We start from the raw sequence: 23929 nt of genomic DNA on the forward strand, positions 1-23929 counted from the left end.
GTCTAAAATTTTTAATAACATGATTAATGAGTAGATTTGAGTGAAAATTAAATGATCGATGCAAGCCGTTTATAACTAACAGCAAACCATTAAAAGCCCAGATAGCTGGAGAAAAATATCCATCCTCTATAAAATAAGTCAAATCATAATGTTCAACTAGCTAAATACAAACACTAAAACAATGTGGACTCAGTGTGCAGTGGCTGAGGAGCTCCAGTTACTGAGTATGGGCATTTAGTTTGATTTGTTAGCTGTGAAACAATTGCATGTTATTTGATTGGTTTAGACCTGCAGCTGTCCACCTGATAGGCTGGTGCATGTTAATGAAGCCTACCTACAAACATTAAAGCTAAACCTTGCACATCTGCCCCTCTGTATCATGATACTGAGAAAAGGCAAAAGTGATAATCTCAGTCTTCTCTTTAATATTAGTTATGGGCCACACAAACATCAAATCAAGTGACAGAGGCACTCAGTTCAGTCAAAAGACTTCTACTGTTTAATAAAGGTTACTGCAGTGCATTTTCACTCCTGACAAAGGCCAGCAGCCTTGGAGGTGGGGTGACAGCCCACAAGTGATTTTCCTAAGCAACATTAGCAATTTGTTCAGTAAGCCTAAATCAAGGACGTAGTTTTTATATGCAACACTTAGTCATAAAAGTGTTACCAGTTTATTTTTTTCGGTTTGATCTTTACTATCATGTTCTTGCTTGCTTACATTGCTACTTTGAGACAAAAATATCTTAAATAGTAAGTTTATGTAGCCTAACATGGTAAACATCAATGCACAATGAGTGTTTGTCCTCTAGCACCATTCATTATATTGGTCACTGAGCTGCAGGAAGTAAGATGAACACGTAAATATGCAATATAGGACAACTAAGTGATTATTGCTTACAGGGTGAATTTTATTTACTTACACCTGACAGTATACAGAAGAGGACATACAGTCAGCTGGAGTGCCATTCATGTCACAATTGTGCGCATTAACTACCTTTTTGTTCGTTTTCTGTTTTGACATTAGCATCCATCTGACATTAGCATCCATCTGACATTTGCACCCATCTTTGGGATGAAGAGGAAGCTTTAGGGGGCAGTGGTGGGGGTTGATAGTGCAAGAGAAGTAGAAGTAACAGTAACTCAAGGTTTGCAAGTGAGGGGTCAGTAAGCTCTGAGTAAGCCTAAAGCTCAGACAGGATGTTGGAGGCCAGGCTGCAGGTCAGGCCGGTACCGTCAGGCTCCACGTTGATCTTCTTCACAACTCCATCCTCCACCAACATGGAATATCTGAAATACAGGATGAATTACACATTGATTTATAGCCATGCACTTAGAAGTAGTTAAAAGCCAGAAACTGAATTGATCCAGCCTGCAACTACTTTAAATAATAATATTAAAAACAATAATATTTATTTGCGGAGCACTATACTAAATCTAATTTACTAAGTGCTTTACAGAAAGAATAAAACATAAACGGATGCAAAATTTAAAGAGGCAGAAGATTTCTTTACCTCTTGGATCGCATGTTCCCAAGTACCTGCACAATCTGATCACTGTCAAGCAACAGGTCAACCGCCTAAGAAGCAGAGAAAAGGAGAAGGATGTGCACACACAGCCACAACACATTAAAAAAAGGGAACGTGAATAAGTCAGATGATTCTGGTTTACCTTTGCAAATGCTCCTGTAGGATCAGCCAGCATTCGAACCTGCAAAAGAAAGAGGCAGTAAGCTCAATACTCTCGAATGATTAGTGAAATGTGATTGTGGAAATTCTCTTGGAGCCCAAAAGAGTCCAGGCTTCCTCAAGTGTTTGATGAAAACAACCGTCTCTTTTCAACCTGTTGATCTGGTTTTTGCTGTGTCACCGCAGTCTCTCAACTGTTAAGCAAGGCTACTTAGAGACTCTATGTCGCACAGAAACCAACATCCTGAGTTAATCTACTGATTATTCTCCTTTGTTGGCAGTGAAGTACTGGGCAGGGTCGCCATGGCTATGTAGGCAGCGACAAAGACAACAAGAGCAGAGGAGAAACTGTGGCTCCTCTATTGCAGGCTGGGGTGTGCCAGATTTTCATATCAGAACGAATCACTAAGGGAGTTCAATAGATAGATAGGATAGGCAGATTAGATAGATAGGATGATAGGCAGATTAATAATACAATCAAAAACGGGGGTCCATGGACCCCTAAACCCCTTTTTTCTATGTGCCTACCACTAAGGCTGGAGACACACTACAGGATTATATAATTTCCACCAGATTTGTCTATCCTGACAATCAGGGAGGAAATCCCGATTGGAGGCTTGGGCAAAACTGATGGCCAGACAAAATTATCTGGCAGTGTGAAGGGTTTACAGATTCAGTCTTATCCACACCCACTGACTTGCAGATTGATCTGAGCTGCCCTGATAAATCTCAAACATGTTTGAAATGTATAACCCAACATCTGCAGGGCCGTGAACAAATGTCCTGTAGTCTTTGGGGATCACAGATTCATTCTAAGAGCGGAGACGGCCAACAGCCAATAAGAGTAGAGTTTACATTGAAGTGAGGTGGAAGTGTTATATTAAAGGTGTGGCATCAGTGACATTTCAGGAGTCAGCAGGATAATCTCAGTTCTATTATATCGCCCGTTTGTCAAAGGATATATTGATGCTTACAAATTCTCAGACGGGGCTACCCTGCAGCACTTGAACATCTAAGATGTGTGTTAAGTGTGTTTTATCCTAAGAATCTGAATTATGTGTGTGCCCTATGGCCACTGGCCATTTGTTTAGGCAAACTCATAATCTGACTTTGCACAAGTGATGCTGATAGTCACAGAAACAACTCATCATATGTAAACTACATTCGATACCTTGCCATCTGCTCCATGCTCCTTTCCCCAGGCAGCCATGACAAATGCATCATTGACAGAAATGCAGGCAACCTCCTGCATACCTTTACTCCTCAAGATCTCAGCCTGCTGCACAAAACCTGGGAGATGAGTCTGAAAACACAAATGTGGGGTCAAAAGGTGCATAGAGTCATGTGCACATGACATGGCGAGCAGAGAGATTGAACTGATTCATTAATTAAAGTTAGTGTGGACCTACCTTGGAGCAGCCAGGGGTAAAAGCCCCTGGTACAGCAAAGAGGACTCCTTTTTTCCCCTTGAACAGCTCATCCATAGCCACCTTATTCCCTGGCTCCCCCTCCTGGACCTCCACCGCTGGGAGACTTTCACCAACCTGATGTGCATTGGAATGAGAACAATATAGAGCTATAATAGAAAATACAAAAACAAAAAAGTGTCCACAGGGAATCACAGCGATGCATGATTTCTGTCTGTCCCTGCTGATCTATGAAAGCAGCAAACCTTCTCATTGTTTAATTCTTACATGGAAGGTGTCAGGATACTCACAGGGCATCTGTCTACATATAGGCTGGCCGGTGCAAATATTATTTTCAAAAGATAATGTTTTCTGCTTTGGGCTACCTTTAAGGCTTGCTGTTAACAGTTAAAAGCCAAATGCTGGCTAATTCTGCATGTGCACAACAGCAACCCCACCAAGCAATATGTGATTGTGGACACAACAGAATAACAGAGGCTTGAGAGAAGGTTTAAAATATACAAAACAAACATTTTATAATTTTACATTTACCCAATTTCCTCTTAGGTATCATTCAACTTTAATCAAAACGAATCAGTCTCCAATTAATTGATGACATCACGTATTAGATCCGAGCCTACTGATTCTCTGGTTTGCAAAGAGAGAAATATGTTTATATTCACAATATCTGGTTGAACTTCGTATGATAATGGGAACACACACAGACAAACAGAAAGTGGGAAATAATAATAATGTGTACGCTTGGGCTACTGATCACTGGAGGGCGCTGTGAACCATGCAGATAGAAGCAGGAGGACGGCCCTCTGTATTTAAAATGGCTGAATCGCTTATCTAAATTTGAAACTGACACTGACCCGAGTTTCTCCGACAAGGTGTACGGTGTGTTGGGACGCTGGGATCCTGTCAGGTGTTTGCAAGTGACACACTGAGTCACTTTGACTGCGTAAAAACGGTGCCAACTCGCGCTAATAAACAAAGACTAACCGTCACACTAAGCAGTGTCACGTCATAGAAGATTATTTTTTAATACAAAATTGTAAGAATTGTAATTGTAGACGGCGACTCGTAAAGCTAAGCATGCTTATGGATGTGCGTTTTGACTATATCAACGTTATATAACGTTACAGGGAGGCAGTATGATGCCATTTTATTACAGGCCTCTAAAGTACTAAGATTATTTGCAACTAGTTACTGATATGGGCCAGCCAGTCGACAGCCAGTACACTCAGTACCTCATTTTGACAATTTGCCATAAATCTAAAATAGACTGAACTGCGTGTCTAGCCGGTACAACGGCTGTAATAAAAACAAACAAATTCAACGTTAGCCAGCGGATGTCATGGCGACGGGGTCCATGGCATCGTGATAATAGTTGGCTACCACCGTAAAAAAACGGATGTTATTTAATTCACAGACAACGTCAAGAGCCTTAAAAGCCCTTTAAACCATGTAAGCATTGTTGCAATACATATAGAGGCACGCAGGTCTTACCGTAATGGGCATGTTTGCGACAGGAGTGGTGTGTAGCAGCCTCACGCACTGGATGACACGGGTGTTTTTGAGAGTCGCTGTGATGGAAAGCATAATAATATCTTACGTGAGTTTGTTACATGTGCCCCCTTTCGCCCTTTCGTGAGAGACAGCGACCGACCGAGACCCGACGACACACACCGAATCTGCTCTCACCGACTAGAAGTGTCCCACATCGAGTTTGGTCCGACACACACCAAGTAGTTGCCTCTCTCACTAACTAACTAGTGTCCCACATTGAGTTTAGTGTCCGGTTAGGATTTAGCTTCCAGATTTGGGCCTAACGTTACTAAAGCTTTATTCATTGCGCCATCTGCTAACCTGTGTCCGCTGCAGTATTTCCTAGAATGACCGATATTGTTTTAAAACGTTCACACTAAAATATAACATAGAGACCTGACAGTTTGGTAAGATAGGATATCATAAGATAAACTGTATTGCCCCGAGAGAGAAATTTGTCTTGGACGATATAAAGTTTCTGCAATATTTGAATATTTTTATTTGAGCGTGAGGTCGTGCAATTACAGGGATTTCATTATGATATACGTAATCGGAGAAAAATGTAAGTTTATATTATTATTGTTGTTGTTGTTGGCTGTAATTCTGTATTTAATCCAATTACAGCTCAAGCATAAACTCATTGTCAGTTTTTGCACACAGACACTCTGGACACCCAACCGGACAAAAGCAATGACATCATTTAGCCACTGAGGGGCGCTATAATAAAGCCTCAAATTTAAACCCTCTTTGACTGTGAGGGCTGCAAATTGGAACACATTTTTATGTCCATCTGCTTGACAAATTGTCAATTAGAGATATAGTCAGAGAAGGGGAAGGATAAGCAAAAATAAATAAAAAAATAAAATAAATACAATTAAAAAGCCAATAAAAACAGTGGGGTACACACCCATCCACCACTCCCAACCCATCCACACCACATATTTGTAATACTAACATAATCCTAACAAACTATTTGTATTAGCTTCATCAGTGATTTAGTTGTTTGTTGTCATGGGCATTGGATGGTCAAAATAGTAATCACTAAATGTATTTTTTTTATGTAAAAGATAAAATGAAAATGAAAAGATATTAAGGAGATGTACCTAGATATCAAACTTTCCACATTTATTAAGGAAATTTGTAAGCCAAGACCCACCACGTTTTGAAGTTTGACGATGAGGAGGCGTCTATCTATCCCCCTCCAAGACACACTCTCTCACACACATACACATACACACACACACACACACACACGGAGACATAATGAGACCAATGATATGTGGTGGTGGTGTGTCCATTTATTACACAGCACAAAGCACCTACAATAATCCACTACCTGTTGCTTCAGAGTGGAAGATTTCACTTTTTTCACAGTGATTTTTATGTGGACATGTTTAGACATGGACATTAAACTGTTTTATCTAAATGAAAAAAAGTAGCCTATACACAGAAATTCACAGCCATTATCACACACAAAAATAAAGCAAGTGTCAATAAACAACAGTAAATTGAGTAAAAAATAGAATTTAATCATTTAAATAGTCTTTCAAAATACAAACATTGATTTTAACTTCTAAATAATATAACATTTAGTACAGCTATTCTTCATTATAACTGGCAATGTTAAATTTACACTGTGGCTATACAAGGAAATGTGAGAGAGGTTTGGTAATTTCTTGTATTGCTCATTTATATTAATGCGCACATACTTAATAGAAACTACAAATGACTGTATAATTTAAACAGTGACACTGCAAATGACCCAGCCACTCACCCCACCGTACCTACAACATATTGGTATGTTTATGAAAAATCTAGCTTTGTGTAAATTACCAAGTTATTATGGAGACAAACTTTTTTTTAAACAACTCTTTAACTGGGCCCAGCATCTATGTCTGTGTACATATTTTTCCAGAACTCTAATTGTTAATTGAGAAATAAAAGTTAGTAAACAACAAATCAGAAACAAAGGAAAAAAAAAAAATCAAAACATTTTTACAAGACGGGAAGCTGTAACCTATGAAATCTTGTATTATTTCACACTTTCGGGACCCATGAAGAGTTGAACAGGATAGGTGAAAACCAAACCAAACACATTAGAACACAGGTGAACAAGAACGTCAACTTGAGCTGAAGATAGCAGTCATTTCTCCAGAGTGCTAGCTGCTGAACAGCCGACTTAACAATTGCCGCTAATACTATTAAAAGAGAATCTGGCCAAAGAGCTGTGTGTTAAAAGTTGAAACTGTTTTGGAAATTTGAAATGCTGTGAATTGCCTCCACAACGCCTCCAGTGCTTTTGGGGTGCACCAATAATGCTGTGAAACCATATAAAATGTCAGCTTGCCCTTCAGCTTATCAGTGTGTGCCACCTTGTACCGAGTACTGGGGGGTATTTCAAGAAGCACAATTAATCAGCCAGATACCTCGAAAAGTTAGGAAAAACCAAAAAAAAGTTCTCAGGTGGTATTCAGTTGATACAACTGCACATCGATAAGATCCAATATCCAAGTTTAACTTGACAAATTATTCAAAACATCAAAAATTACATATTTTGTCTCCACAGTTATCTGGCTAACCGGCCAACTCTGCCTCTTGAGGTATCCCTCTGTAGCCTCACCATGCACACCATCTATATAGCCAAGTAAATTGATCCCTAAAATGACAATCAATTTCAGAAAATACACAACTTATTACGTTTTTAAAAACAAATAGCATTCATAATATTCTCAACGGATTGCTTTATTCCAATTCCAAACCCACAGCTAAGTGTCACAATCTAAATAAGGTAGCTTGAAATCCTAGAAAGTAAAATGTATGAAAAAGCAAGAGTTTCAAGTTTTTACAAATTTCAATAAATTGTTAGCTGCACAAATAGAATTGTATCTGGGAATTTCTGTCACATTTTGCTGGCTTTAATATGTTTGTTATAAATTGCATGTTTCTGCAGATTATTTAACTGGAATTCTACATGGCTGCAAGATTAATGGCCCTTTTGCCACTTCAACTTGCAAAATGTTAAAATATTACTTTTAGGGATCCGATTCTGACATCAGATAGTTGTGCATGGCATGTGAAGCTTATTATATTGAAATAATCATTTACATTATAAGTATACAAACCAGCCAAACAATGAGAAGGACTTTCAGAATGGTCTTACACAAGGTTGTAACTTCCAAAATGAGGATAATATGTTGCATTTCTCGTTGCCCTGAGCCCATTATGGGCACTAATAACTTTCAACAGATGTACATAACAGAGGGATCTCATATTGAAAACAATTAAGATCCTTTATGCAACGCTCTTCACCTACTGCAAAAAAACGCAGCGAAATCTTATGACACAACTATCAATCGTATGAGTTAGTGTTACACGTTATAGCCCACAAATCAAATAGGTCACGAATGACACCATCATTTTTGAACATCACATTCTGTTAGAGTCAAAAATGTTGGTTAGATCTGGTGAAGGAGGATAATATAAAAAAGCAAATCAGGCATTTGCGTTCCTCTTCTCTTGTAACCACTGCTGTAGCCACACTAGCTTTAATGTCAAAGAGTTGTGTTTTTCCCTGATCTCGGTGTATCTCATTGGTTTTTGATTGCACACGCACGCACACACATGCATGCATGCCTGTATGGAAGCCAGTTTGTTGTGTGTCTATAGGATTTACATACAACATTGAATATATTAACTTCCAAGTAGAGCATTTTCTGAGTACACAATCTTTATATTCGCTTTTCTTGGACTAAAGATCAATTGCACAGCCTTTTATAAAGCATTCTCCACATCACCTACTGTGTGCACCAGTGGTTCCCAACTCCGGCCCTCGGGACCCAGAGTGCTGATGGTTTTCTATCCTACCAGGTAGTTAATTGCATTCACCTGGCGTCCCGGGCCTAAATCAGTCTCTATTAGACAGCTAGAATGAAAACCAACCACACTCTGGGTCTTGAGGGCCGGAGTTGAGAACCACTGATGTACACACAACTGCTTGCCTCACCATTTTATCCACATTTTAAATGTGACAGACTGACAATCGAGTCATTGTATTGCTTTAACATATTGCAAGTAATTCCTATGAATTTGCCTATAAAAGGCACACTAAACTATAGTAAATACAAGCACTCCTCGGTGCGTGTCAATCTGACCCTATACTGGACCCTTTGTCAATGGCCATTTGCCGGATATTTCATTATGGCTTTTGTGAGTAGATATTGCATTATTTGCAAAAAGTTCAAAAGCCAAGGTTGCAGTCTGGTCTTGGGTACCTCAACGTCGTTCTTCAGTGGTTATGCAACTGCAGATAAATGCTGTGATGGAACACACCAGAAGGATGGTAGAAACTGAATGGTATTCTGGCATTCACGTTCAATGTTTTCACTTCAGGTTTTTTTCCACATTTGGCTTGATGTGGATCTCGGAGCCTTTCACTGAAGTTTGGCAGTTACGACTTAAATAACTGACTCCCGCTTGGGGACATGAATACATGAGGTTTTTCTTTCCTCATATTCTTATCCTTTCTTCACGTAGCCTCAATAGAAAAGGGATTATCCTCCTCGTTATTAATTCCCTAATAAAATCTTTCCATTCACACTAACTCATTCACTCTTGTAGACTAAGATCTGTGTTAAGTCTTTCCCTGCGTCCTCTTTGCTCTCGCTGCTTCTCCCTCTAGGGGGAATCCATCATGGCCTCCAGCATCTCCAGGAAGAGTTTGTGCATGGGTACGCCACCGCGGGTCTTGATGCTGTAGAAGGTGGTGAGAGCACGACCGGCAGTCTGTCGGAGGAGAGGCAACGTAAGGAGGAGGCGTCCTGCCCGCTGGGGGTCCTCGGGGCGCCGCTGGCACTCCAGCTCCAACAGCGCCTGGTGGAGGAGGTCCCGTAGCTTCTGCACAGCCTCCATGTCCTCGATGTAAACAGAGTCTGGAAGAAAGGTGAGGCTGTGTGTTAGGGTGCTGCTATTTACCCAGTATTTGCCACAGGAAAAGAGTAAAAGCCTGTCTGACTAGGTCATTTAACACAGGTGCAAACTAATGGCAGCCTTTATTTACAAAACAAATAGTGAATCTGTAGTGCAAGCAAGCCATGGTGGATGATCTGTTGTTGACAGTAATCTTGAGTGGACCTCATGACACTCCTCTGTTCATCTATATTCATCTCTGTTCTATATGTCTCTGCCATAGTAGACCTGCCTGCCGAAGACCAAAAGATCTTCAGAAATTAAACTGATTTTTTTTGTTTCTTGTTTTGTTTTTTTCACTAGTCTTCACCTCAAACCTGAAACAAAACCATATAGTCCATTAAAAGACGCTGGACCTAGAAGATCTTCATGTTGTCAGGCTGACATGCGCATAATCACATCTAGTGGGTGTGCAGTAGACACTAAGTAGTGCAGCACTTCCAACTAAAAACTGAACAGATGTTGTCTGCCCCCCCTCCTCCCGATCCATTCTCTTTGCTGCCACCCACGCCAAATTTACCAATTAGATGACGACTAACATCCTTGATTTACTAGCTCATTCCATATGGCAAGAGGTATACAGTCCCACAGTTGTAGTTGCTGATACAACAACTCGTTTGTACTAATCACAAAAAGGTCTAGAGCCCAAATAGTAATTCTCAGTGTGTGTCACTATGATGGGGGCAGAGAGCCATGTTTTGTGTTGTGTATATTCCATTTAGTTTTGTGATCAATACCACCACTAAGGTTCACTTTTAGGTCTCAGGTTGGTTTAATCATGGTTAGTGATGTGAAAAACTACAATTTACATACATGAAAATAATAATTCTGTTCTGTTTTCCAGCTGGGTATACACAAGATTACTACTGAGTATATGGTATATGCCCTGTATAAATGCTCAACTACACTGGTGATGTACACCAAAATTACCTGAGTTGGTGAGTGCGATGGCTTTTAGCATGACAAATTCCTCTCGGTCCACGTTTAGGGCACGGAAACGGCGAGCAAGTTGACTAATGGCTGCATTTAGCTCCGTCAGTCCTGCGACACGTGACATCTCCTCATCCAGAACAAAATCCTCTGCGAACACCACCTCGTCCTCACAGCCGAGGGAGCGGTACGCTACACCCAGCACCAGCACCTCCAGCCACACGGACTGCAGCACAGACATCTGGTCTGCTAGGGACAGCGACAGGAAGCCTGCGGGGGAACAGTATATGTTTCAATCAACTGATGTAAGAGATCTGGATGGTTACAATCTAGCGAGCGGTGGTCCGGTGTCTTTACAGTGACCAACTAGTGAGCTATGTAGGTAGCTAGTGGCCCATCTGAAGCTTGTACAACAGCTAACCACCCACTAGCTGTTAACAGGTTGAACTTGGTTTGTCAGCACAACTAGAGTGATGGCTAGCTGATCAGATGCTATGATTTGCTAACTAACCAGCTGATATCATGTAAGCACAAAATTAATCAGATTTATCAGTGGTGAAATGATCAGTTCCCAGTCAAATGCAGCACGGACATTAACCACGTCTTTTCAGTTCTGTTGAGACGACAATAGTCGTGCATTTAGAAATGCAATCAGCTGTTCACAGCCATTGTTGCCCAAGAGGAGTGGACCTCCAATATGGCCACCAGAGTGTGTGTTACATCACCTGAAAGCCGTCTACTCAGAATGGGCCCAATACCAGGTTAAAATACTCCAACTTGGTATTTAACTGAAGAACTGAGAGCTAATCCAATGCTCAAATGAGTTTATCTTACCTCTATCAATTACACCTTTCAGCCATCAGAATCAAGTTCACCCAGGCCATTTTATAATGGTCAGTATTCTAATTCTCTGAAAATAGACCCTGAAGTCACGGCCCATGTGAAACATGACACGGTGAGTTTCCTCCCAGTCAGTGAGATCAGATCACTGCATCTCTCTACCGCCGCTACCCTGCTGTCGCTATCTCAGCTCCCCTATTTTACCCTTCCTGCATCCCTTACCAGGAATGTGTTTGGCCCAACCGATGATGACGACCAGCTCGCGGTCAGCAAGGTCACAGAGGGTGGTGAGCGTGCGCTGGGCTGTATCAGGCTGCAGGGGGTCGGGCATGGCAAACAACTTTTCTGGCTCTGCCACTAGTAGGTGGGACACAATGATGTTGGAGGAACCTGTCACAAAACACACAGAAAATGATGTGTTAAAGTGATGCACAGATAAAAAATTGTAATATACATTCACAGATGTGGTAATGCACAAAATATCAACACTGTCATTATCTAAATGCATAGATTAAAGGTTTTCATTATACAACATGCAGGTCTGTATGTAACTGGAACTACTGTATTCACATAGCAAGTATCTATATTCCTATTTCAATTATAGGCTTGAGACCGCTCTGCTGCAACTGCTTTACCAATCTATCTAACACACACACATAAACAGACACAGTGTATTCTTGTTTCTACATGGTTCACAGTTTTTGTTTTAAACTTACTCAAATCCTAAGCTGGAGTAAAATGAATCATGAATCATGTAAATTCAAATTAGCACTGTGAGGTACTACTATAAATGGTACAACTACAAATGGAGCAACTTGCAGAACATAATTTAGCTTTGGCTGATAGTTAGCAGTGTGACAACTGATCAAGTCAAGTAAACCTAAACCAAAAACATGTTCTCTTATACTGTTACAATGTCGCCTGTTGTAGAATAAAAATTGAACAAGATTGTTGCACTATGTTGCCTGTCGTAGAATACAAATCTAATAAGAACCTAAAAAACACCTTTTTCACCCTCCTTTCTCAGGGGTAGAGGGGCACTCTGGTACGTTGCATTCTCCACTTCTGGACGCCTTTTGTACTTCTGTCTTCCTCCTCTGACCCGGTCAAGACGAACTCCTACATCATAAAACACGGAAGAAAGAAGAAAGAAACACAGCATAAATGTCTAAAATTTAAATATGATATCAAAGCCTGACTAAAACAGTTGCTGGTTTTGTTGAAGTAACTAAATTTGCACACTATCATCACCACTCACCCTCTTTCAGCATGCCTACTTTGAGGCACTTGGTGAAGCGGCATGCCTGGCAAGCCTTTCTGCGCCTTTTGGTGATCTCACACTCATTTGATGCCGGACAGCTGTATTCAATGTTACCTTTTGGGGATTACACAAAATGTCAGTTTAGAGTTAAGAAGATGAAGAAAGAATACAAATTTGGGTGGGCATTCAATATGAATCCCAACCCCCTTCAATTTTCTTGACCATCCTCTTTCTGATCTTTTAAACACACAATTTACTCACAGTGGAAATCACAAACCTCCAGCTGAAAATTAGATGCCAAGTTGCAGTTTCTCTCAGTTTTTGGCCTATCCACCTGAGCTTCTTTAACATACAGATAGAGGACTATACAAACCAACATGCATACATAATTACAGAGTGGGATCTCGTGTTTTTTGTTTAACGTACCATTATATATGGTATCATATGGGGTTGGTTGTGGTTAAATTGTTTGTAATGAGGCATGTTAAAGAATAACATCATTAGTATGTGGGTCCTTTGTCATTCCTGCAGTAGGAACATCCTTAGTTCTTCTATAACAGGCCTAACAAGTTCATCAACCCTGTTCACACACTCCATATTTCTGAGCAAATGTGATAATAGTAGTATTTTAGAGATGGTAAATTTAGCTGACATACCACATTTTCTATGTGCATACATTTGAGCGGATATAGGATATGAAAAAAATGACCAAAGTAAAAATGTAGATTTGACATACTTATATCTATCTTTCATTGATTTTTAAAAAGATAAAGTTACAGTTTTTGAAAAGGATCCTTATTGTGGAACAAGCAGCTGTGATTATAATGACACCACGATCCAGCTGCCAAATTTTCTTAATGATAATTTGTGATTATGTTTTTCAAAAGCAATGAAAGAGTCCTTCCTCCATGGGAATTTGTGTGTTTTAAAAGATGAAAAGGCTCTGACAGGTGAAGAAAGGTGGTCAGAGTCATGCAGCCAGCCCCACTGATGAAGGAGCATTAAACACAATAAATATACACTCCAAACATCAAACAAGTCAGCTTTTTCCATTACATAAGTTGTCAGAGGAATGCATTCATTGTGCCACTATACAAACACTCAGCTTCGACCCGGCACACACCTTGGATGGTTCTCTTGAAGAAGGCTTTGCAGGCCTCGCATGACGCCACACCGTAGTGGTAGCCTGAAGCCACGTCCCCGCACACCAAGCACAGCCTCTTGGGTAGTGTACTCAGGGCGTACTTGCACCGCCCTCCTCCGCTGCCGGTAGAGCCCTCCTCTGCCCCATCGCCACCCTCCTCCTTGAAGTGGCAGCGCAGAGCGGGCGTGTAGAGCGGTGGGGAGTAACGCCTGGCACCGTCTCCTCTGGTCCCACCGCCGCCACTTTGGGACGAGTCTGAGGACGCCCCGCCCGGGCTGGTCCGACCTCCCCCGCCTCCTTCTGGACTGCTTGGTTCTGCCTTTATGTAGAGATCTGACCGACGCTCCCTGGAAGACATGACGTCTAGAGGGAAAGGAAAGGAAGAAAAACGACAAAGAGAGATCAATGTAAAAAAGTGTTTGAGGAATGCGATCCGTTTTTGTTATTTGAAGCTACCCTTACACTTCACATCTCTACTGTCTTTTAAATCCAGTAATATGGTACCAGATCACAAGACTCCACCCACAAAATCTGATCTGGCCAAGACTGGTTTCTGGTACTATGCACCTTATAAAACAAACTGCAAAGCACTTTGAAATTAGAATTCCCCTAGATGATTTCCTAAAAATATTGCATTCCTGCCTACTATGCCAAAAAATCCTAACAGCCATCAATTATTTATCATGTTATCTTTTTTTATAATCTAGAAAAATGACCAAAGGCACAAAGAATAAGGGCAGGACACACAAAAATCTATGCCTGCCTATACAATAATCGACTGTACACATTAAAAAAAAAACAAAGAACAATGTGGCATCAACCCCTCGGTTCAGGACACGCTGTGAACAAGATGACGCCTTTGCAAAGTTAGCCTGAATCATGTAGTGATTTAAAATATTATAAATTACTACTGGGTTGTGCATCATTATTTTACAATAAGCATAAAGCAAAAACTACCTAGAGGACTGAGTCAGTGTGAAGGCTGTGAGTACAAAACCCAACAGATCTTTGCACTCTGAATGAGCACAGCAAGCGCACTGCAAATGAAGCAGGGTTTGAGTCAGACTGTCTGCCAAAAATTTACAGCTGTAGTCTCTTCTTAGTGAAATTGTTCTGGTCAAGTAATTCCTGAATCTGAAAACTCACTCAGAATTAGTGAAACAGTGCAGTGAAAATCTCAATGTCTCAATCTCACAATGCCAAAGATGGGTAGCTTTAATACTGGTGGTGTTGGCGTAAACATACATACATACACACACACTTCTTATACTGTCTAATGAGCCTAAAATAGCAGAATAAGAGCCACCTAACAATAGAAGAACCAAATATGTCGTTCTTACACCTGATCTGAAACATCACGTCCTCCAAATGTCCCCCCAGTGTGAATTCTTTGTCTGTGACATTTCTAGAGGTCAAAGTAGGCAAGGTGACTGGATGAAGGTCACTATGATCAGACAGAGTGACCACTGTGCTCTCCAAACAGACGCATAACTTATGTTCAAATACGGCAGCCAGAGTGCTGCAACATCTTGCTTGCCTGCTAACGCCTAGGTACTTGTAATTCATAATTGCCTCTCAGTGATCACAATCAGTACAGAGTGGCTCTCTCTCCTACAGTGGATAAACACAGAGACAAAAAAAAAACCTGACATAAATACATAAATATATCTTCTTGTGTACGAAATGTAATAAAAGATAGGTGTATTATAACAAATACAAGCACACTGGAGGCTCACGAGTCTCCAAATTGCGGTTAATATCATTCTGTGTTGGCACCTATAACTTAATAAATGAGAAAAAAATGACATTGGGGCAAAATTTAAGGGGTGCAGCGGTCAGATGCAGTCTGCAGGTTGCCAGTTGCCAATCACTGCAATAAATGTTTATCATTTATACTTGCCAGTAAAACATTAGAATTTGTCTTTCTAATCTCCATATTATTCAGAATGACAGAATTCTATCCAACAAGCATCAAAGCTATATTCTTCATAATAATACATGGAAGACAGGCGATTCTCTGAGGGTGAGGTTGCCACAAAGACGCAAACTGAATTCTCAAGAACTGAAATCTAATTGTCTAATCTAAAAGCACTTTTTCAGACTGCATGATAGTGACTCACATCCTTAGTGAGTCAATAGCTCTAAGTTTAGACAATGTAATAGAGACAAGTTTTTGTTTTTTTATTATTCAGTTGGTAAAAAAAATGCTCTTGCAACATGCAAAAATGCTGCCCAAAGTTATGCTAAGGAAGAAATAAAACTTCCTTTGGGTAAAAAAGGAAAATTAAAAGAAAGAAGAAGATTAAATTTAATAAGTGTATAGAGTTATGACTATGCTGCATCAAATGTGAACTCAGCCATGAGTAATGTGAATGGTTAGACCACTATGAGTAATACTGTTGAATGCTTTTTAGCTGTGATTCAATTGCAAATAGATTTGTCCAAATGCCAAACACTGATGTCTGGATTCTTAATGCCAATCAGACAATGCAGCCATTATATATATGAGACAATTAGTCTAAAAGTAGCCTAATCTCTTTGGCACAAAGATATCTTAATATAAAATGTGTGCGTGTGTGTGTGTGTGTATGTATGTAAGGAGGTGTGTTTCTTGCATGCAAGTGGGTGAATTTTTGTGTTTGAGTGAGTGCAAGGACACTATGGGCAGAGAAGAGAAAGTGACCGCAATCCCAGCTTCAACCTTCTCTGCACTCCGCAGATTAGGGTCATTAATCCAGAACACAGCCACGCCACTCCTGTAATTAAACCCCCATAAGGACTCCCAGTAAGGAGACAGCCAAACACTGACTGTGTTCCTGAGGCTGCTTAGCAAATGAAGATAAGGGTGCAACCTGCACAGAATGGGTGAAAAAGAGGGGTAGAAGGTGAAACTGGCTGTGTGCATGTACTCTAGTCTGCACTATGTCTGTCTCTTTTCGTAATACTTCAACTCATCACTGACTACATTAATGTGGAGCCGAAGAATCCATTACTTAGACTAATGTACTCTTGTTCCAGCTTAATTGATCTCTATGTGAGGCCCATATCGGGACTAGTGCAACCCAAATGGCCTCAACCCAGTTGACACATGAAAGTGACTTGTGATTTTCTCCTGCATATAAAACTGGCAATCCAATGCAATGACCCGGCATTTTTTTTCCCTAATCAGTTGGATAGATAATCCAGTTGCAACCTGCATGTTTACGTAGTGTTGCAATATTGGAAATGCATTGCTTATGGTCGGTCCAATGTTCCAGTGCCTCGCCCGCAGTGAGTACATTTCCATGCAGTACGATTTCCTATAGATATAGGTGGTTGGGGTTATTTTGGGTTAAAGCCCCAGGTTCGCTCCTGGGCCCATTCCAGGATCTGTTCTAGTAGGTGTTGCAGTAAAAATGGCTCTTATTTGGGTATTTACGTCATGATATACAGTTGTGCTGAAATAGGCTATCAATTGTAAAAAAAAAAATTTTTTTTTGGGGGGGGGGGCTGCGCAATAAGGCCAGATGATGAATTTTCAGTACTCTGCTTGTCTCTGTCTAAGTCATTCTACAGATTATGAAGAATTGTTACATGATAGCTATTTATTCACAAGGGCATCAAGAGTGCATTACTTAAAAAAGTCTGACTCTTCTTGGTGCTCTCCATTGTGTAAGAATAATACCAACTGATAACCAAACACTCTTGTTTTAACTAACCTGTGGCCTACTTTTGCCTCTGTTGTGTGGATGAATACTTTAAGTCTGAGCATGCGTATTAAAATACAATTTTAAAAGCGACCAAGGGTGTACAATTTCAATATCAGGCCTATCATGTGATGCTGTGAGGAGAACCGAATCAGTTCCTGGATGTCAAAGTGTCAAAGAAAATAAAAGATCAGTAGATCAAAGAGAACAAAGATGCCATATATGTTTCGAGCATTTTTTTGGATATTGGAGACACAGCAAAGCAAACGAAAATATACATAACATTTAGGGGCAGCAGGTTGTGCTAATGGTTAGGGAGACCATCTTTCTCTCGGACATCCTGTGTTCAAGCTACTGAGCCAGACACTGGATCCCTACCAGCTCCAGGGTAACTGTTCTGCAGCTGCCCTGACCTCTGACCTCCCCTGGGGGGGAGCACGCAAAAAATAAATATGCCTCCCAAGACAAACAAAGTATCGCATATTATTATTATAACTACTGTTGTGGTAGGTAACACAATAATCTCAGGACCAAGGGTCTGAGTGATGTAATTAGTCTGGAAAATAAGAGTAAGATATGGGATGTTTCCCCTTTTGTCTTGATTCTTGAAAATAAAGCAATTGATAAATGATAATGATAAATCCAGTAGTTGGCAGTAATGCACTGTGTCTGGAGTTTGCCCCCTCTTGGACTTGTCTATAAGGTAGCACTGTTTTGCAGGCAACCAGAGGGGTGACAGCAAATCTCGACAGTTTTTAAATTCAGCCTCTTTGGACTGCGTTTACAAGTTCAATGAATGGATCAGACAATACCATGAGGACTAGTCCATGAGTCCTGAATACCAGCAATGGGATTCAGTTTGTCTCAGGCTTTGAGCAGTGCAGAGCATCCCAATACCATGTACAACTCTGCCTTGGCAAAGGGAGAAACGTCAATTTTAGTAGAAAATAGAAAAAGGACTTGATAGCTCATTGGTCACTTATTCGACTGTATAAAGCTGAGTTAACAGTATGTACTACAAGATAACGTTAGCTAAATACGTACAGTTTCCGATTATGGATATCCTAACGTGAGTAATGCACTCTAAACTGATCCACCAACATGCTGGGGTAACGTTAGCATTAGCTACCACTGCAGGTTAGCTAACGTTAGCTAGCTAGCTAACTCTAATCCTGACTGACCAGCTCTCTCTTCCTGGGGCCGAGGCTTATTATTTTTTTCCTCCAGCCCAGGCTGTACTGCAGCTTACCTGGCAACGGTGACTACTGTACTTTCGTCTCCCCACGCCGTTATAACATCGCACAAGTTTGAAAGAAATGTTGTCCCCAAACGTAATTTACCGGCTCAACTTGTTTAAAACGCCTCAAAAGAGTAGCTAACGCTTGCTAGCTCGTGTTGACTGTTGAGATGGGAGGTCTTAATACATATGGCTGGGCCGGGCTACAAAGAGGCTTTCTCACTAATGATAAATGGGTCTAGTTAAATAAAAAGGATGGATATACAGTAGCTACTTCATCATACACACCTCTTAGTGTTTACAGCTGCCTGGAGAACAAACACTCTGTAAAGCCGTTTGACAGGATTACCCGAAATAAGGAGAGTTTTTCACCCTTATCTACCTGACAACAGGACGACTGAACTATTCTGCTAAAATGTCCTTACTTATTTACACAAACTCTCACACACGCTAGAGCTCATGGGTAAAATTCACAAAAAGATAAATCCTGAGAGGGTGTGGGGACATAAAAACATAAAAAATAAAAAAAATAAAAGGTGGTTGTAAAACTGTTGTGTGGCCTTGGAGACATTTGTTCAGCTCTAAACTGGCAGCTTCATACAAGCTAACGGACAGTAGGCCAGGGTAGGAAATTAACTATCAGCAAATAATGGTAATGAACTCAAAGGCTCAAGTTATTTTACCAGAAAGAATACAAAAGAGCATCCAAATGATGGGTGGCTGTCTGCCAAGATTTACTAGCATTTGACTGGTGATTGGTGGTTATTTCATTAAAGGTGATAATGAGTTTTGCATGCATTTGGAAGCAGATTTCTGAAAATTTTGCTTTACATTATGTTGGACGAGTTCAGTTCTATTACATTGAAATGACATTAAAATAATATTAATACTGCTGAAATGAAAATAGTGCAGAAAGCCTTTTTGCAACATTGGCCTGCGTAAAATATAAAAAGCAGCACCCTAAGGCCTCCTCATAAATTAAAAAACAATGTCCCAAAAGTGTGATCTTCAGGCAAAGTTACAACATCAATGTGCCCTTCAGACTGACGCCTTTCTCCTCACTTTAGGTTTTTGGAAATTCTCAGATACCCTCCAGTCATTTTTTACCATTTCAGCACAGTGCAATCTTCTCTTCCCCTCCCTTTACTACTTGAAGGGTTTCACTCCAAAACACTATACATCAATTTTTGCTTCCTAAATTTCATCAGTCAATACATCAAAACCGCAGATGATTAAATCCTCAAACACATAACTGTTTCCTAACTTCAACAGTTACCCATAATGGATTTTAATACCAGCTATCATTTTGAGGAGGTTTTCAAATGGTGGATATCTCATTTTGGAATGAAACTCTTCACCATCATTAATCCTTTGTTGCTACTGTATCATAACTGCCTTCATTCATAGGGAAATCGCTGCCTGCTATTTCAGGCTCCCATCCTTTTCAGTGAAACCGAGTAAAAAAAAAACAACTCAGTAGTGTCAGTATAATACACTCAAAGGTGCAACTGTGTTGGAGCCACTGGCTCTGCTTTCATGAAACAAGCAGCTCTTTTGTCCTCAGAATTACAGCAGAATGCTCAAAACGACAGCAACACATTATTTTGGTTTAGCTTCACCCCCTTAGTATTTTGGATGAGAAATAAGTAAGATTTATGTACATACGTTTGATGGGATTTTCAGCTGTATTGGATAATAATAGAGACTCCCCCCATCCCACCCAAATGATCCTATACAATTCTCATAATTCATGCCAACATTTTCAAGATCATTCTCCATTCTTTTTGCTTATCTTTCCTCTTCCATGTCTCCATCCTTCCTCTTGTCTATTAGTCAGGTCCTATTAGTCAGCACTAAATTTGCCACCTCCAAGTACAACATAGTCTTACATTGCACACTGGTTTATCTACCTTGCTCAAGGCAACATCAAATATGGTTATTTATGGAGAGGAAAAGCCAACATTTGTCTGCTTTCCCAGAAGGTCTGGGGATTCAAACCAGCAGCTTTCCAGTCACAGGTTACTGCTGTTGCCATCTGTAGGAGGTTAGCCGTCTTAGTGTGTAATGTTAGGCATAGTAGGCTTCATATCTGGAGCTGCCTTCAAAACAAACTGCATGGTCAAAACAAGGATGACTGTAAGTAGGTCTGGACGATGTGGCTGAAATCAATATCACCAATATCATCATTTTTTTTTTCGATATTAATATATATCACAATATGGCTCACAAAATCACATGTTAAATAATCAAATTAATGTTGATCCCATTGAACATGTAATGGTAATGTTAGGTGTCATGTGATTTTCAAATAATAGCCTAGTAGTAGTAGTAGCCATAGTTTTTTAATAACATTTGCTTGTTATCATCAATTTAGACACCAGAATTGTGTGCCACGATATCCCAAATTCACGATATGATTCCACTGAAAGATGATAAACGATAATATAGAATTACTGCCCAGCCCTACCTGTAAGGGAGGTTTTGCGCTACACTATACAAATAACACACTGGATCCTAACTGAAGCATAGCATAGTAAGATAACGTTTGCATCAGTAATAAAAGAGAGCCGAAAAGACTCATTACCTGTTTACCAAACTGCAGTTCGGAGCCTATTTATCCGTCTCTTCCGGTGGCAGCTCACTGAAGTGCTATTGGTTTGGAGTATAGGCCGAGAAAATGGGGTGAACTCTCCAGTTATCAGGACACCTGCAAAAGAGGCAAAAGAGTTTTTTGAGTGCAGTCACAGAATTTAGTTGTCATTTTCCATTTTAACCTCCCATCTGTGATTTTAACTTTCAAAAACACAGAATTATACAGTGTACAATTAGGTTTCACGATGGTTACCATGACGTCCGAGTTGGAAGTATTCTCTTATCATCAATAAAACAATGAATCAGGTCCTGCTGACCAGTGCCAGTGTTCAAATGTGCAGCAGAGAACCTTTATAGTGACAATATCTTCATTTCCTCTGTGGCAGTATGGTACCTACATGCCCTTAGCACTGACTTTTCCCTTCCTAAAATACATAGCCCACTGTATCTTTACACATTTCTGCTCACTCCTCTCTCCTCCCCTCCCCCTAACGTTCGGTGACACACTCCAAAGGTCACAGTCACAGGAATGCTTGAAGGACAGACAGAGTAAAACCAACACCTTGTCTCTCGCACTCTCCTTGCTTACTCAGTAGCTTTAGGTTTGGTAATAATTCTCTGTAAATAATTAAAGAGACTGGTTAAAAAGAAAAGGTAAAATGAAACATACATTTAGACATATAAAATGTAAATATGACTAGTAGCTTTGGACATTTTAAAAAGAAGACAACATTAAATAAAGCAATAAAATAGGAGCTCAGATGTTTTTTTCATGCAAGTTTAACCTTGAGCTGCAAGACTGCAGTATGTAAAGACAAATTCATATGGAAGCACTATAGTTTCTAGGAAATTACCATAAAACATGACAATTAGAACCTTTATTTTGAACTTTATTTTGCAAAAGTTCAATTTAAAGGATTTGGAGACCATGCATTTAAGATTTCATTCACTCACAATTACAGCAACATTATAAGGAAAGTGTATAACAAACTATTAATTGGCATAAACTCAACTGATTGCTTGGGCTACATGTTTTCTCTGAACACACTTTTTTTTTTTTTCTCCTCACAAATGAAACGTCAAACTTCCCAGCATGGCGTGGCTCTGCACACCTAATTCGTTTCTCTTGAATTGCTTTAAAGGTTTCTTATCTCGGATATTAAGGAGGCAGCTGTTAGTCAGCGTGTGATAGGTCACTGATAGTGCAACATACTGTACATTAAACTCATTTGAGGGCTTTACATGCGGCACACCGTGGAGGCGGCGAGAACAGCAGTCAGGGGTGACCTTGCCTACTGATCTCGGACCGGTGAAAGGTTAATTGCAAAAGTGGATTATGTCTTTAAGATCAGAAATCCCAATCCTGGTCCAGTAGGGTCGGTGACTTGCACGGGTCACCGTGTTGAGATAGAGAATAGATACAGAATAGAATAACGCAGGGGGTTCAAATGCAAAGCCGGGTTGTTATAGCCTAGTTGGAGAAGTGTGGGTGCAATTTGCCCAGGACCGAGGACAGAGAGCCAGACGAGGACAGTCCTGATTCCTGCATCTGATTCCTCCGGATGACCTGCATCCGTCATTCACTCCATACATTGCCGACATATCCCATTTTATTGCGGATTATTGGGAAATTCCCTGGGATTTTATTGGCGATTAGAGCATAGCCCATTGCACAGATTGCTGCAGCACTGTACCTTGCCGTGTGGATTAGTCGAGGGTCAGTTTATAAGAATGAGATGTATGCTGCTTGACAGTAGGTTTAGTGGCAAATTGTTACAGCGATAACGTTAGTTATTTATCGCTGCTGCCCCCACCCCCAATAACGTGCTCACGCAAACTTAGCTTTGCCAGGCGAATCGTGCATGCAAATTAAACAGACTATAGGCTATATCGTTTAGGCAGATGACAGTTTCTCCAACAAAAGGGATTAATAAACATGCTATGTTCCGTCTCGGCAGTGTGAGGCTACTTACTGGGAAATGCAAAAACATCGCAGGCTTGTCTTTTAAGTCAAGTCAGCCAAGTCGCTGCGGCCGGTAAATCCACCGCCTGCACCGGTTGAACTGCGCCGTAAAAGCCTCGCAGGTTTGCTAACATGGCATCAGTACCGTGTAATAACCGTAACCAGCCGGACGACCACTCTCTTATTTGCCTGTCCGGTTCCGTACACTGGTGTTATAAATTCCCGTCTTTAGCTGCCACAACTGAGGTTGTAGTTGCGTACCAGCGTCAAGCCCGACCGAAGAAAAACAACGTCCGGTCAAGCGTTTCAACGTAAAACCGTTAGTGACGAACATAACGTTGCACCTTTTCTTGAGTCGTGCAAAGTACCAAAGTGACAATGAAAACATATGTGACGATTACTTTACACTAAATGAAAATATCATATACACCACGGTATTTACTTATTCCTTTATTTTTTAAAAAGTGACACATTCTACGCTTTTATTTTGAAGGCGACACCTCCGGTCTCGTTCTCGCTTTCTGCGGCTGGCTTGACGCAGCCCAGTGACGTCAGCCTCTATCCCGTGTCTACTCTCCTCCCTCTTCCCAATTGCGTCTGCTGTGTCTCCGTTACGTCCGCACGCAGCTTCCACTAGCGTCATCAGCATTAAAGGCCTGTAACAAATGC

General features: G+C 40.6%; 2 protein-coding genes across 3 annotated transcripts; both read right to left on the bottom strand.

The window, feature by feature from the left end:
• Positions 1-884: 884 nt before the first annotated feature.
• Positions 885-4931, bottom strand: prdx5 (peroxiredoxin 5). The gene is made up of 6 exons (XM_071901076.2): positions 4604-4931; positions 3095-3229; positions 2857-2988; positions 1669-1707; positions 1512-1576; positions 885-1287 (listed from the first exon to the last, which is right to left on the bottom strand). Exons 1-6 carry the CDS (start codon positions 4694-4696, stop codon positions 1182-1184), a joined length of 570 nt encoding a protein of 189 aa, XP_071757177.1. The 5' UTR covers positions 4697-4931; the 3' UTR covers positions 885-1181.
• An 815-nt stretch (positions 4932-5746) lies between these two features.
• Positions 5747-23525, bottom strand: esrra (estrogen-related receptor alpha). 2 transcript variants are annotated; one of them, XM_078286507.1, is made up of 8 exons: positions 23271-23525; positions 21290-21412; positions 13762-14145; positions 12636-12752; positions 12383-12496; positions 11600-11767; positions 10538-10807; positions 5747-9570 (listed from the first exon to the last, which is right to left on the bottom strand). In XM_078286507.1, exons 3-8 carry the CDS (start codon positions 14138-14140, stop codon positions 9317-9319), a joined length of 1302 nt encoding a protein of 433 aa, XP_078142633.1. In that variant the 5' UTR covers positions 14141-14145; positions 21290-21412; positions 23271-23525; the 3' UTR covers positions 5747-9316. The 2 variants fall into 2 exon arrangements, with proteins under 2 accessions (XP_078142633.1, XP_078142634.1); XM_078286508.1 differs by lacking the exons at positions 21290-21412; positions 23271-23525 and adding an exon at positions 18718-18852.
• Between the last annotated feature and the right edge of the window lie 404 nt (positions 23526-23929).

The sequence above is a fragment of the Centroberyx gerrardi genome, chromosome 11 (genome assembly GCF_048128805.1).
Source record: "Centroberyx gerrardi isolate f3 chromosome 11, fCenGer3.hap1.cur.20231027, whole genome shotgun sequence".
In the NCBI taxonomy this organism is placed as follows: Eukaryota; Metazoa; Chordata; class Actinopteri; order Beryciformes; family Berycidae; genus Centroberyx; species Centroberyx gerrardi.

Excerpts from the sequence above, each read along its gene's own strand:
- prdx5 (XM_071901076.2), bottom strand. The coding sequence starts at position 4,696 with ATGCTTTCCATCACAGCGACTCTCAAAAACACCCGTGTCATCCAGTGC. Across the intron at positions 3,230-4,603 it reads TCGCAAACATGCCCATTACG|GTTGGTGAAAGTCTCCCAGC; the intron begins GTAAGACCTGCG and ends AATGCACATCAG. Across the intron at positions 1,708-2,856 it reads AGCATGGAGCAGATGGCAAG|GTTCGAATGCTGGCTGATCC; the intron begins GTATCGAATGTA and ends TTTCTTTTGCAG.
- esrra (XM_078286507.1), bottom strand. The coding sequence starts at position 14,140 with ATGTCTTCCAGGGAGCGTCGGTCAGATCTCTACATAAAGGCAGAACCA. Across the intron at positions 12,753-13,761 it reads CTTCAAGAGAACCATCCAAG|GTAACATTGAATACAGCTGT; the intron begins GTGTGTGCCGGG and ends AATCCCCAAAAG. Across the intron at positions 10,808-11,599 it reads TTGGGCCAAACACATTCCTG|GCTTCCTGTCGCTGTCCCTA; the intron begins GTAAGGGATGCA and ends GTTCCCCCGCAG.